At 43.8% G+C, this 15,401-nt stretch overlaps 1 protein-coding gene and 1 long non-coding RNA gene across 2 annotated transcripts in view; both read left to right on the top strand.

Annotated features, from left to right (window-relative positions):
* The window catches only part of LOC309370038, a 349,876-nt gene that overhangs the window by 232,503 nt on the left and 101,972 nt on the right, over positions 1-15,401 (top strand). The gene's annotated exons all lie outside the window — the stretch shown is intronic.
* Positions 1-15,401, top strand: part of FNDC3B (fibronectin type III domain containing 3B) — a 259,170-nt gene that overhangs the window by 178,269 nt on the left and 65,500 nt on the right. The window contains exons 7-8 of the mRNA XM_081910793.1: positions 9,643-9,701; positions 15,054-15,211. Coding sequence (XP_081766919.1) covers positions 9,643-9,701; positions 15,054-15,211 — 217 coding nt within the window. The remainder of the gene's footprint in view (positions 1-9,642; positions 9,702-15,053; positions 15,212-15,401) is intronic.

The raw sequence follows: 15,401 nt of genomic DNA, 5'->3' as shown, positions 1-15,401 counted from the left end.
ACTATTTTTTGTCGGGACCCTGCCAGAGTGACTGGGGCAACCCAGTTAGATGGGCAGCATATACAATTATTATTATTATTATTATTATTATTATTATTATTATTATTATTATTATCGCTGTGCAATGCAGTTCCCAGATCTGGATAGAAGAAGCTGCTCCGGCATTCTCCTTTCTCACCATGCATACACGGGAAAACTGGAAAGATCCTGAATGCTTCAGATTAGACAGGTGGTAAAAATGCAGACAAATCAGATGCCACAGTCATTAACCCGAATCCTGTTTCCTTCTCATCCCCGCCCGCCCTTTAGAAACCTACTCAACTTGGCATTGAGGGAAAGTTCCTTCTTGCCTCTTAATTAGCACGAGGGGCCGCCATTGTGAGAACCATTTTATGTTTGCTGTGTTTTTGAGAATTGGCCCTGTCTGCGTGGCTTGCCAAAGTTCTTGTACTTTTCTACCCCTCTGAGCGTTAAGACAACAGGTGGGATCTTTCCCCATTCCTGATGCCACCCGCCTGCAATGCAGGGCATTTTATGAGGTGGTGGAAGAGAGGAGGAGGAACTATTCGCAACAGAGCAACTCAGCTTGCAGAACTTTGGGTAATAATCCTTTTCTGTTTGTTGTTGATCCAGGCCAGCGTGTAGGCGTCCTATAGGCCTCGTAAAAACCCATCTGGTTCGTAAAAAGAAGCTTTAAAACCAAGAAATGTGACAAATCGGCGCGAGGTTCTAGGGGGCTTCGTTTATTTTTGAGGCTTTGCCAACACTGCTAAGAGACACCAGCGTTCACCTTTCCCGTGCCTTCCTTCATCTTACGCATTCATCTAAACTCAGTTTTGCCACGTTTATCTTAGCAGGGAACAGAGAAATGAAAGTTACTGCTTAAATTATTGCAATTCTTCTTGATCTTCCTCGCTCCCTAGATTTGCTTCCTGTTGGAGTCACGGGGTTCCTGTATTTACATAACACCGGATTTGAATTTTTCTTTCCAGGAACCAAATGCCCTCTGTGTAGGATTCTGTTGTTGCTTTTGCAGGGAACATGCACAGTTTGCAGTTAGAGGTGTGGCCTACGTGGGGTTCAATGTAATTTATTATTTTGGTATTGGGACGTTGGTGCCCATAATGGAATGTGCTACAGCTTTAACAACGTTTTAACATGGAGCACTCCATTTGGCATCCCCCAAAAAGCTTAGATGTGCTCAGCTAGACTTCGGGTTCTCTTCTTCTTCATCTTCATCTTCACAGGGTTGTTGTGAGGAGAACCCTGCACACCACTTTGAGCTCCTTGGAAGAAGAAAATGGGGGGTGGGGTGGTATAAATGCAAAAAATAAATCACGCACAGACAGGCAGACCACTATTCTTCCTTTGGTAGGTTAGCATGGTAGTGCAGAAGGGAGGGACTCCTGAGCACAAGCTATGCCTGGAAAGAGCTCCAGAGTCAGTTCCTGGTTTCTACAGGTAACACCAAGGAAGATCTGCATCTCAGAGCCTGAAGAGCTGATGCCACTCAGTAGAGACAGTATAGATTCTGAGCTGAAAGGACATAATGGTCTGACTCTGTGTAATGTAGCCCCCTATGCTCCATAATTTCTTCCTGGATCTTGCTGTTAGCAAGGGTTTCCCAAACGTGGGTCTCCAGCTGTTTTTGTTGTTGTTATTGTTTTAATTCAAAATTGAAACAAAACATATTATCCAGAAACATATCATCCTTATTTTTTTCCCCATTTTTCTTCCCTCCCCCACCCTCCCCTACAAAACCCACCCACCCCCACCCCCCGACTTCCCTCAGTTCCATTCTTTGATTTCTCTGAGAATGCTGATTTCTGCATGTTACACAGTTGTATAGATCCTCAAACTATTTATCTGGTTATTATCAATAAAAAGTTTGTGAATGTTTATTCAGAGCCAGCCAAGGAGTCCAGTTCGCTTTGTTGCGTCTTCAAATACTTTGTAAAGGGTCCCCATTCATCTTTAAAGTCACATTTATCCTTATCCCGTAGCTTATATGTCAGTTTTGCCAGTTCTGCATAGTCCATCAATTTTTCTTGCCATGATTCTTTAGTTGGGGTTTCTTCAGTCTTCCATCCTTGTCTCCAGTTGTTTTTGGACTACAACTCCCATCATCCCTGACCACTGGTCCTGCTAGCTAGGGATGATGGGAGTTGTAGTCCAAAAACAGCTGGAGACCCAAGTTTGGGAAACTGGCTTAGTTCAAGAGTGCTGGTGCCTTGCAGCAAGCACTTTTTGAAAGGGTTGTAAGTGATTCCCCGTGCATTGCACAGAGTTGCTCTTTGTGATTTTAAAAAAGAAAAGTTATGCTGGCCGCAGGAAGTTCATCGCACAGTCCTGTGGCTTGTGGCTTACGTCTAATATCCGATGACTGTGCCAGTCCTGTAAAATATTGGCACACTGGTTTATCTGCTGCTGATAAGGATGGGGAGGCCATTTAAAGTCGTTCCTAGCTAATTCACACTTGGTGCAAAACTAAAAAAAGCAGCCTTCCTTCAAAATTTGCAGTTCTCCAAATTTTGCAATGTAGTTCTTCTGGTCAAGTCATATGTACAGTGGTACGTCGGGTTAAGAACTTAATTCGTTCTGGAGGTCCGTTCATAACCTGAAACCTGAAACTGTTCTTAACCTGAGGTACCACTTTAGCTAATGGGGCCTCCCGCTGATGCTGCTCCACCGCCACACGATTTCTGTTCTCATCCTGAAGCAAAGTTCTTAACCCGAGGTATTGTTTCTGGGTTAGCAGAGTCGGTAACCTGGAGCGTCTGTAACCCGAGGTACCACTGTACAGTGGTACCTTGGTTTAAGAACAGTCCTGTTTACAAACGATTCAGTTTACGAACTCCACAAAACCAGAAATAGTGTCCCAGTTTGAGAACTTTACCTCAGTCTAAGAACGGAATCCGAACAAGGAAGGGCACCGGTGGCGGGAGGCCTCATTAGGGAAAGTGTGTCTCGGTTTAAGAACGGTTTCGGTTTAAGAATGGACTTCCGGAACGGATTAAGTTCGTAAACTGAGGTACCACCTCAGTGTATAGAATTGCATGTGCTAGGGTAAAGTGTGCATAAGAAATCATATATTAGTGGAAATAATAGGGGAAACGGCTTGCAAAAATGTGTGTAATAGGATACATTGATACTGAAATGCTGATGAATTTTCAGGTATCCTTTTTTAGAACATTGCAAGCTGATATTTGTTTTATTTCTTTATAAAAATATTTATATTCTGCTCTTTCATAAAAGAGAAATCAGAGCATTTTACAACAATAGCACATAAAACTAGTCAATAAAAGAACATTAAAAAGTTTGGAAAGCCAAACTAAAGAAGGGGGAAATGAGGCACTGAAAGGAACCAGAATTGATAGATTACCCCACCCCTAACACTGTCCTTTTCTCCATAGTTGCACCTCCCATTTTGTCACGAGTAAATGCATTTTATAATAAAAGGCAAATCTGGAAACAATGCAGAACTGTCTCACTGGTCCTATGAAGGTTAGAATCATGGGTGTGTTTCTTTGGTGGGCATTTAGTTTCTCTAAGCCTTTGTGGAGTCATGTGTAATCTTTTCTTTGCTCCAGTATCTTTTTGGTGCTTGGTTCACTTCGTTATCACTTCAGAGGGTCCTCCTAGCTCTCAGCTGACCTCTGCTGGATATAGAGTTTTTAACAGGCAGATAAATGTATACCTGGGACTTGACCCTGCTAACAGGACTTCCTGGCTGCAGAACAAATGTGAGTTAGGCCTCTGGTCTCTAGAGCACATGGAAGAGCAGTGCGCTAGGAATGCTTGAGGAATGGTGGATCTGAATTCTGAAATGGACCCACCTGATCCTGCTCAGAACATAGACCTCCTTTGGAATCAGAACTCCAACAAATCCCACAAGCAATCTGCCTCCAACAGCTAACAGTCCCAGGGAGCAGCTAGAGTCACAGGTGTTGAAAATGGGTCTGCAAATGTCCCAGGGAGCAATAGCATTTAATGTTTTGGGGACATTGAATAAAGAAAGCTGGACATATGGAAGCAGAAGCTGTTTCCTCAGACCATTCCAAGCAGCTACTAAAAGGCTTTAAAAAATAAAAGTATAGCCCTCTGACCACACAAAGTGTTTTGCTTTGTTTCTTGAAGGATGATATGTTTGTTTCTTCGTTTGTTTTAATCCACATGGAAAATGGGCCAGTACAGGCTTTGAATAAGGAGGTTTTGAATGTTTGATGTCTTACCGTCTTTTGATTTGTTCGAAGGCGCTCAGAGTGGCTGGAGTAACCCAGTCAGATGGGTGGCGTATAAATAATAAACTTTTTTGTTATTTATTGAATTGTACTATTAATAAATTAATTATACTGCCCTGTACCCTCAGGTCTCGGGGCGGTTATTTCACTCTTCGGTGTGTCTCATGCCCATTTAGATATGCCAATTCCCTCCTTTCCCAATACCATTTATACGTCATTTGTGCAGGATGTTAGCACCCGAAATGTGCGAAAGTGTTATGGACCAAATTTAGGCTGGCAAGTCCACCCCCTAACTGGCACTCGATTTCATTGGTTGGGAGCAAAGCCTGATTTACCAGTGGTACGTGGTAAATCAGGGTTAAACCACAGAGCCTTGCTGATCAGAAGGTCGGCGGTTCAAATCCTCGTTACGGGGTGAACTCCTGTTGCTCGGTCCCTGCTCCTGTCCCTGCTCCTGCCAACCTAGCTGTTCAAAAGCACATCAAAGTGCAAGTAGATAAATAGGTACCGCTCTGGCGGGAAGGTAAACGGCATTTCCGTGCGCTGCTCTGGTTCGCCAGAAGTGGCTTAGTCATGCTGGCCACATGACCCGGAAGCTGTATGCAGGCTCCCTCTGCCAATAAAGCGAGATGAGCGCCGCAACCCTAGAGTCGGTCACGACTGGTCCTAATGGTCAGGGGTCCCTTTACCTTTACCTATTTTTATAATTAATATAAATACATGCCATGAGCTTAAAGCTGGAATGGGGAACCTGTGGCCCTCCAGATGTTGTTGGATTACAACTCCCATCACCCCAATTATTACGTTATGCTGGCTGATGTGAGTTGGGTGTCCAAACAACTTCTGAAGGCCAACAGGTCAATGAAAGGAGCCTAAGGAAGACGAAGAGGCCTATGTTACACATTTATATCCTTCCCAAAGAAATGATATTTGGCCACTATTTCACCCTGTTTTGGTACAGCAATGTCGTAGTCCATTCTTGGGCCTCAGCCCTTAACAATATGACCCTTGCCAAAGTCATAACAGGAATCGGTCATCCCTCGCGGGAATGTATGTTTAGAGTTCTGTTCCCCCACCCCTTAAATATCTAAAATAACCGCCATGTTTGTTTTATAGTCCCTGTATCCTATTTTTATCCAGTGCTTCAGCTGGAGTGTGCTAGTCATCAGTGACTTGAAAAGGGTCAACGCTGGGGTTAGTTACTGTAGAAAATTGTCACTTTTTCCACATGGAGAGGGAAATGAAATTTCATTAAGCTTTGTGGGTTTATTTTTATCTCATCTCATTACTGAGTGTGACAGGAATCTCAGCTATAAAGCAATGTAAAGAGAGAAAATCTGGTCCACATGTTAAGGATTAAAGGTCAAGAATGATTCAGCATCAGCTTCTGGCAGCTAAGGTGAAGTAATAAGTATAAAGAATTTTGCAGTGAGGAAAAAAAGGGGCATTTGATTATCCCCAACCCTGAAGATTTCAGGAGGAAATGCCAGATCCAGTGGGTCCAGTAGTTTTAAGTTATTTCACATCATTTCAAATTTGCACACTGCCTCTCCGTATTAACTGTACTTGAGCTGGTTTACAATCCATAGCAATTACAAAATACGTGACAAAAATCACTTTGCCATCCTGTAGCCATTTGAAATACAGTGGTACCTCGGGTTACATACGCTTCAGGTTACATACGCTTCAGGTTACACACTCCGCTAACCCAGAAATATTGCTTCAGGTTAAGAACTTTGCTTCAGGATAAGAACAGAAATCATGCTCCGGTGGCGCAGCAGGAGGCCCCATTAGCTAAAGTGGTGCTTCAGGTTAAGAACAGTTTCAGGTTAAGAACGGACCTCCGGAACGAATTAAGTACTTAACCTGAGGTACCACTGTATGGCTGAAAACAGACGAAACAAAAATTCAAGAATCCGCTTCGCATACTGTGTTGCAATAAAATAACAGAACAAAATTACCAGATAACAAAAGAAAAATTCACCCATCATTAACAAATGCAAACAAAACCAATAAATACAACCCGTAATAAAACAAAAAAACCACACCAGTTCCAACTAATTAAATAATTGCATGATTACATAATTACAAGACATCATTTATGTTGAGTTATATTCGGTGTTTCTTAACATTTGGTGGCTTGTGGTTTGACTGTTAAGATACATCTATAAGACAATTTTGAAATGAATATTGTTACCTAACAAAGAGAGTCTCCATTACTGAGCCAGAGCAGAATATGAATTCTTATTACATTGTTCTTTCTTCCTGGAAAATCCATTTTGTTCAGAATTCATCTGTTTCCCATTGTGCAGTTAATTGTCAGTTGTGGTCGTATCAATACAGAGCTCCAAGTGTTTCCATGCATTCATAGTTGCACTGCATCATTGGTTTTGAAGTCTTGAGACTATGGAGCACCTTTCACGCATGCATGTTTCACTTGCAATGTGTTTTTGCATATTAAGTGGTTCGTTGGAAGAATGCAAATAGTTTGGATCTGGATTCTTGAAATACTGTCAGAATGGCTTTTGGGGTTTTCAGAGATTTGTAGCTTTCCGCCCACGTTTTGGTTTCATGATCTTTGGCAAGCAGGCAATGTCAAGTGTGATCTGCTTGAAGATTAATTTGCACTGAGTATTTTCTTGGGAACCACTGCTTTTGGTCAAGTTCTTTATTTTCTTTTTCAAACTGAACTATTCTTGTTATGAATAGTAATCTGAATGATGAATAGTAATCTGAATGGTTCACTAAGTGGACAAGCTACCACCATATCCTTTCCTGTTATGAGTTGAATAGTGATGCCTTATTGCCCTTGAGCTTGAGCTAACTCAAGTAGAGAGAGAAAAGGGGCAAGCTGAGAACAAAATTGGGAGCACAAATCCAAGGGATGGGAGATAGGTGGTATAATCAGGATTGAAAGGATTATTACTATGGAATATTCCCATAAACAAGAGTATAAAGATCTGATAGGCTTCCTTCTGTGCCAAAGTAGGCAGAATCAGAATGATATGTAAGACTCTTGCTATATTTGTGCTCCAAATGCCATTTGGAGTCTTTGCCAGAGGCTGAATAATCATCCTGTGTTCCTTCCTTTCGAAGGAAATTGTCTGAAGCTGGCAGACCAGTTTAGCATAGTCTGCCTGTCTCTGAGCAAAACAGTGTCGCCATGCTCAGCTGTCCCTCAGTGTGTTGTCTTCCCCCAGCCTGGAAAGGTGGCTTTTCTACTAGATTGTTCGAATGCAAAAGGAAACAGGCCAGCATTCCGGTTCCACAAATGGCAGGATCAAGGCATTTTCAGCCCGGTCGACAACTATAGATCTTACGTGGGCGAAACTATGCACAGCTTCATAATTCTTCTTTCGTAGCTGAATTCTGAGGACTTTCCTGATACTGAGTTACTAAACCTGCTTTCTTGCTCATGATTCTGTGCCCAGTTGTTCGTTTTCCAGATGTCGCAAAGACAGTTCTTTTGCTACCTGTGGCCTGTGTTGGGTGTGGAGAACCTTTGGCCTTTCTGATGCTCCTGGGCTACAATTCCCATCACTCTTGACTGTTGGCCATGCTGGCTGGGGTTGATGGGAGATGTAGTTGAGCAGCAACTAGAGGGACCAAAATCCTTCCCCCATGCCTCTCAAGGCATACTAGGTTTTGGCTGAAATACTCTTGATTCTTAAGAGGAACCTAGGAAATTCCTTTCACCCCTGCTCCTTACCTAGGGTTAGAAGAACAGGATAGCACTTTTGCGTAGCGAGTTCCCACCCCACACCCCCGTGGAAATAATGACACAGTTATTAAGGTTAATGGACTTCAAAAAGGCCACAACTTTATTGGTTACCGGTGATGAGCGGTATTGGCTTAGGCATTGGCCCTAACTGACTATATCCAACTTCAGCCTGTCCGCTTGAAGTCCAGAAGGGTTAACCACCAGTAAGGGGAATCCTTCTGATGCACATCAACTAGGAACTCCCCCGGGGTCACCAATAGGGGGCGTGCCTTAGGCCCTCACCTCCCTATGCTTCGGACAGGGCCACGCCCCCCAGAATCCTTTACCGGACTACCCTTCAATACATAGGGCAGGTGATGGCGTTGCCTCCCCTCTCCCAACTACAGAAATATTCCAATGCCTAACTACCAATATCCAGAAAGTTGTGACGATTTGCTATGATGTAGGCAAAAACCAAGTGGGTGGTGCCAATTTGCCAAGTGGAAAAATTCCTACCAGGCCCCTCAACGGAAACCAACCAAGGTCCATAGCAAGGTCAAAGGCAAAACCTTATAGGGCGGGAGGGTGGGGAAACCAAACTCTGAGAAGCGGCAAAGAGGGAGATCCCTGGCCCAGTCCTGCTTAAAATGGGGCAGGCCACGCCCCCAGAGCCAGCCGATTGGCTGGCCAAGGGGTGAAATGGCCGGGAATCCAATTGCGCGGGTGGAAGGGTGGAAGTGGCTTTGCGTGGCAAGTTCCCGCCCTCCCCCAAGTGGAAATAATGACACATGACACAATTATTAAGGTTAATGGGCTAAAAAAGGCCACAACTTTATTGGTTACAGGTGAGGAGCCAAATCCTTCCACCAGCACCAAGCTTTAAACCCCTGCTTCATATCCTGGTTGAGGTTAACTTCAAAACCTTGTATGTTAAGGGACCCTCCTGGTAGTTCTGCTGCCTTCAGACACTCGGGTTGGGGGTGGCCTAGGAAGAGGGCATTTTCTGTGGCAGCCCCTAAGTTGTGGAAATCCCTCCCTGGAGAGGTGTGTCTGGCAACTTCATCATACCGCTTCTGGTGTATAATGTATACACAACTTCAGGTGTATGTTTTCAGGAAACAGCCTATTTTCTGTGATTTCGTTATTTTTTAAATTGTAGGTTTTTCAAACTGTTTGCGATGTTATATTTTAAATTGTTGTAAAACACCCTAGGACATTAGGGTGAATGGCAGGTAATAAATTAAAATAACATCAACAACATCTCTTGACTATGACTAAAGCTGCCAGCCATTTCTAATCTGCATCTTGCTTTTTACTGTATATTGTTCTTCTAATACATTGGTTTTTATATTGTGTTTCTATGATGGGTTGATAGATTTTTTCCTGTACACACCACTTTGGAATTCTCTCGATGAAAAGTAGTTAAAAGAGGTTTGGAATAAGTAAATAAATATAGTTGATCTCGGCATGAGCCTTAGAATAGTGATCGTAGTTTGCACTGGAGGACGAAGGAACTATTCGCATAGGGAGCAAGCATGGAAGTTCACAGTTCCTCCCTTTGATCCATGGTTAAAGCGTTGCCTCTGCGTTATCTCTCCGATTGTGTGAACTCACGTGTGGATGAATTCAAAATTTGGTTGACGCTCTTGCTACTGAAGCAAAAGTTGTAACTTCTGTCCTCTTTTTTTTCTTCCTGCACAGAATGTGACACAGAAACAAAAAGGGTTCAAGATGTCCTTTCTGGAATTGAAAAACCACAGGTATGTAATCCGCTGGCATTTGACGAAAAATAATAATTACACAGCAGTGCAAAATTGAAGATAGGAGATGAGATCTAGTGTAACATTCGTGCAAAGTAGCTTTGGAGTTTATGTCATTGGTAGCACACAAGCTTATATTTCACAGCGTAGGGGTTGCATATTATTATTATTAATAATAATAATAATAGCTAGCTGAAGTTCCGTGCTCCAGCCACTGACCTCAGGGACCCCTGAACCAGAGCAAAAACGCTCCTGGTCTAGGTTTGGATGTAGTCGTCTAAGGACGGACAAATCTGTCCCGTTTCCGATCTGTGCTACTTTCATATATTTTTCACCCATCTTTCTGCACTGGTCTGAATTGTCTGAAAGAAGATATCCTATTTAAATAGAGAATTTCAGTATGAGAAGTGCATCTCAATCCAGTAGTTAGCTAAAGCTGCAATCTTAACACCGCTTCAGAGTTTGAATTGCACTAGGTCCTTCAAGCATCCTTGTGGTCATCTCGGCAGTTGCCTTATCCACGAGGCTGCTTTGGCGCAGCTGTGCCTCCTTATCTTAAAAGACGTAATTGCCGCTGTAGCTCATGCAATCAGACCGTTAGTCATCTGGCTTTTTTTAAAAAAGCGAATGTGCAGAAATAGCCCCCGTAAACATGTAAAATGTTTACAGCTGCATTCCTTGCATTATTCCCAGCTTTCCTTTCACATGTGTGGCATGCTGAGATTATGTAACAGGGCAGTCTGGTAGAAAGGTTTTTACGGGCTTTCGTCTGAGATAGCCTTAGCGTGCTTCGCTGATGACTTCAGCACATATGTGAGCGCGTGAATTCCTGCTGGTAGTAGTTGCATGCATGATCTCGTATTTGTTGTGTGCGAGTCCAAATGAGAGAGAGAGAGAGAGAGAAGCAATCCTGTTGAAATCCTGTAGAAATAGTAATACCAGCCTCGTTGCTCTTTTGCTTAATTGGCTATGATTTTCGGTTAAGGTGGGGCATTACAAAGGAAGGAAAAGGTGATTGTTTAATGAATAGTAGACTAGAGGACCAGTAAGATGGAAAATCCAGTGAATGTTGCCTACTTGATCTACCTGCTGGTCTCTGCATTTCAGAGACATAGTTGCAGTACTGCTTAGATGAGCATCTTCTTGAAAATTGCAACCCTTTTTTTTGCAAGGTCTGAGTTGTTTGTTGAAATTTGGAGATGCGATGTGCGCACACACACAATCAGTATCAGGGTCTCGAAATTAAAATGTTTCTGTGGCAGCTTGTGCTGGACATATTGCTTAAAGGAATTGAAGCTCCATCATGAAGGGTTCTCCCCTCCCCCCCCCAAAAAGTGCAATAAACTGTAATCTACTTTTTTCATTCCTTCTTAAAGTGGGCATTTTAATTTGGATTATTGTTTCTAACAGGCAATTTGGGGTCTTTATGATACCGACTTAGCTATTGTATGGCTAAAGGGGGAAATGAATGTATTTTTTTGGAAATAGCAAACTGAATAGTTTGGATTACCCAAGCAAAGAAATGTGCCTTTTGTGATTCTCTGTTCTTGCTGTACAAGAAGAAACCATTTCTCTCAACCTAGGTGTATAGTACTTTATGGCCCTGTGGTATTTTAATTAGGGCACAAACTACATTAGAAATGAATCCAAGCTATGCAATAAGTCCAGCTCTCATTCATTCCGGATGGGACTTTTCACAGGAAAGGTTTCCAATGGAGAGTGCATATAGTAAAGTCTTACGGACAGGTTGTTCCGCAGCAAATGTCAACTTACATTCAGCATAGACTGCTTGGTACCTTCTGGCTCAGTTCAAGGTACTTAGATGGATCAGTGGAATCTATTTTGACTCTCCGTTTAAACCAATGAAGCTGCCTAGCACCTCAAGAACCGCCTCTTCTCATGTGAACCAACCTGGACTCTGCAATCATTGTCTGAGACCCATTTTTGTGTGCCTCTTCCACGAGAGGTCCAGTGGGCAGCAACACGAGAACGAGCCTTCTCTGTGGTGGCTCCCTGCTTGTGGAATGCTCTCCCCAGAGAGGCTCCCCTGGCACCTTCCTTACGGTACATATCTTTGGGCCTCAGGTGAAAACATTCCTCTTCTCCCAGGCCGTTGGATAATTAAAACAACCTATAGTCTTTATAGTCTTCACTGGAAGGACAGATTGTGAAGCTGAGGCTCCAGTACTTTGACCACCTCATGAGAAGAGAAGACTCCCTGGAAAAGACCCTGATGTTGGGAAAGATGGAGGGCACAAGGAGAAGGGGGCGACAGAGGACGAGATGGTTGGATAGTGTTTTCGAGGTTACCTGCATGAGTTTCACCAAACTGCGGGAGGCAGTGGAGGACAGAGGTGCCTGGCGTTCTCTGGTCCATGGGGTCACGAAGAGTCGGACACGACTAAACAACAACAACAAATAGTCTTTTAAAATTGGGGGTGGGTATTGTTCGTTATCATGGTTTGTATTTTTGTGTTTTTACATTGCAAACCGCCTTGTGGTCCTTGGACGAAGGGCGGTGCGGAAATTCAGTAAATAACCACGGTGGTTCTTTTGGCATGTTACGTTTTCCGCAGTGCCCTGCAACATCGCTCTGTCAGGCACTCTGGAGAATTGTGAGAAAGCCAGCTTAGATTCCTAGATCTCCCCATGTCTCCCAGGCAAGCCTGCAAGGGAGTGGAGGACCATGTTGGGCAACACAGAAGACTTCCTCCCAAACCTTTGAGCTTTAGATGGAGGTAGTGGGACTGAGACCAAAGCCATGGCTGAGGTGACTGGTTGAACTATGGTTTCTTGGTTTACAGCTCAGGTTTCTCAGTTGGTTAGAGCATGGTGCCATGGTTGCAAGTTTGATCCCCGTATGGGACAGCTGAATATTCCTGCATTGCAGGAAGTTGAACCTGATGATCTTCCAACTCTACAACTCCCAAGAGACTGCGATCTAGTCCTGGGATGAAAAACCAGCAGTGATCTACACATTTTTTTGGGGGGGGGAGAGCTAGAGTAGTTGAGCTTTTTTTAAGGGGGGCTCACCTTCGGTCAGACTGTCGCAGGGAAGCAAAGAACAGCCGTCAGGAACTGTCTACCATCGCACAGCCGGAGATCGGCGAAGCCTTTTGCCAGAGTGAACTTGCCACGGCCAGCCAGCAGGGGCTTCAGAGACGCCGGTGTAGCAGGGCGCCGACAACCAACCAACAACCAGGACAGTACACCCAAGGATTCTCTTTTTCCCCCGCAGAAGAAAATGAGCCCGCGATCTACCGCTGTCACTCGGGGATTGACCTGTCGATCGAGGTCGCCCGGTTGGACATCCCTGATCTATAGGGTCTCAGTCAGGCTCCTTCTACACACCTTCCTCTCTCAGAAAACAGAGCTTTAACCTCCTGGGAGAACAAATGACATAACTTGCTGCCTTCCTGTGTGAAATTCCCCTCCTCCTCCCTGTTTTCCAAGATTTTCTTCCTGGGACGTCCACAGGAATTGCTATTTGTTTTACTCTCTGGATTGTGCAAATTATTAAAGTTTATAAAGGGATACAAAAAAAAAAAAGGAAAGTTCTTTTTGTTTTGTTTTTAGCCATATGTTCTAAATGGATACGTGTGTCCTAGCTAGCGATCATAAAGGAAAGAAAGCATTCCAACAGAACATTGGCTGGATATGGTACATGAAGTTCCAAGTCCTTGTCTGAATTTATGCAAAACAGTTATGCAAGCATGTGTCCATAATAAACAAAATGGTAGGGTGTGTGTGTGCTCTTTTTAGTCAGTTGTGCTTTTTAAAATAATAATAATAAAAACCTCCCCCAATCCAATTTGGTTGCCTTTTGTCCTCATTTTGACCTATAAAACGCCTAATTGATATCAAACATTTTGTGTAGGGGCTTATTTCAGCTGTAAACATATTTTATTCTTGGCTACCATTTTATCCCTGAGGCATTTTAATTGCACCGTCTCATTCGAGACATTGAGCTTTCGCTGCAGACGTCTGGCTTAATTCGATGTCAGCTTTAATCATTCCAGGTGTTTGAAGCAATCACCGTGGTTTTGGTGTTTTTTTTAGTTTTAGTTATTTTTTTTTTACATAAGCTCAGAAAAATGTTAAAGCTACGTGAACTCCTCCTTTGCCTGATAAACACGGCCCACAAGATTTATTAACTCGTTTTAGGAGTTGACTCCAAATAAGATCATAAAGTCATTTGTGGACCTTTTTCAGGGTTACAGATGTTTTGGTGCGGGATAAGATTAAGTGCGTTTGCGGATAATAATTTCTCCGGTATCGCTGCCTTGTTGGCTCAGCAAAAGGGCTCAGAGATTGAGCTTGGCACGAAACGCACGCTTGGTGTGTCTGGGTCAAAACCAGACATGATGTGGGCGACAGTGATTTTTGGCAGCCCCACTTTCTCTACCTGTCGCCTCCCCCTCCTCGTGTTAATAGCAGCAGAGAGGGCATGGGAGGGAAAAGTTACGCGTCTCCCTATGGGGCTGCTGATTAGCAGAGGAAAAACATGGGAAATCCTAATCTTAGATCTCCCTAAACCAGCCTTTCTCAACCTGTGGGTCCCCAGATGTTGTTGAACTATGACTCCCATCACCCCTAGCTAGCAAGGCCAGAGCTCAGGGATGATGGGAGTTGTAGTCCAACAACATCTGGGGACCCACAGGTTGAGAACCGCTGCCTAAACCGTCTTCCAGGCATGTATCTGTGCACAGGATTCGTTTACTGTAGAGGAGGAAGTGGGGTTGAGTGTGCTGGGTCTGCCCCATCAGTGAAGGGCCGTACCTCAATAGCAGAAGGTTCAGTCCCAGCATCTTCAGGCTGGAAGAGAGTCCTTGACTGAAACCTTGGAAAGCTTCCACCTTCAGGGAACGCAGTTCTGAGTTACTTGCGTCTAGCTTCCAAGATTTGGAGGGTGACTGTGTGCAGTGCTCCTACTGTGAAGAAAGCTTCGGCACTCCTCTAGGCTCCTTGTGCTTTCTAGAAGCCTACCCAACTGGAGTAGGCTCCCCACTGCAGAAAGTCCCCCGCCTAAGTCATTAAGGCCGATGGGGACAGAGGAGGTAGGATAAGCATAGCTGCCCAGCTTCTTCCACTAGTTTTAAGGGGGGTGGGTTGTGACTCTTAATATTGCAAATGGTGTACCTGAAGAAGGCTTTGGTCTTTTAGGGTTAGGTGCAAGCGCTTGGTTCTGCTACAAAATGTTTCTAGTAGAGCGCAAGGGGCAGTTAATTTGGGGTTTGAGTACCACCACTCTATCTTTGGTGATGCTGTTGTGTGTCTTCACCTCTTCTATGCATACATGCTCACGATTCATCTCACCACTGACACTAACATCATCTTCTTTTGTCTCTCTAGGTTTCCGATATCCAGGCGAGGACAGTTTTGCTCACATGGTCTCCTCCAAATGACCTTCTGAGTGTGGATAGGCACAGCAACGGTTTGCCTTATACCTGTATTTACGAAGTTGCCTTATCAGACAAAGGGAGGGATGGAAAGTACAAAATGATTTACAGGTAGAGAATATGCAAGTGCTACAATTTTTACATGGTTTTTAAATAAATAAATAAAAACTAAGGTGTTGGGGTTGGAAGGGTAAGGAGAAGCTGCCATCGCTGTTTTTCCAGAGTGAAGCACAATGTTCCTTCCACTTTCACAGTTGTCATTTTGCCATTTCCTCCTCCCTTTCAGCTCCCCTCCCGGCGT

The sequence above is a fragment of the Podarcis melisellensis genome (assembly GCF_964234715.1).
Source record: "Podarcis melisellensis genome assembly, chromosome: 5".
Taxonomy (NCBI): domain Eukaryota; kingdom Metazoa; phylum Chordata; class Lepidosauria; order Squamata; family Lacertidae; genus Podarcis; species Podarcis melisellensis.
This window is presented reverse-complemented; position numbering and strand designations above follow the sequence as displayed.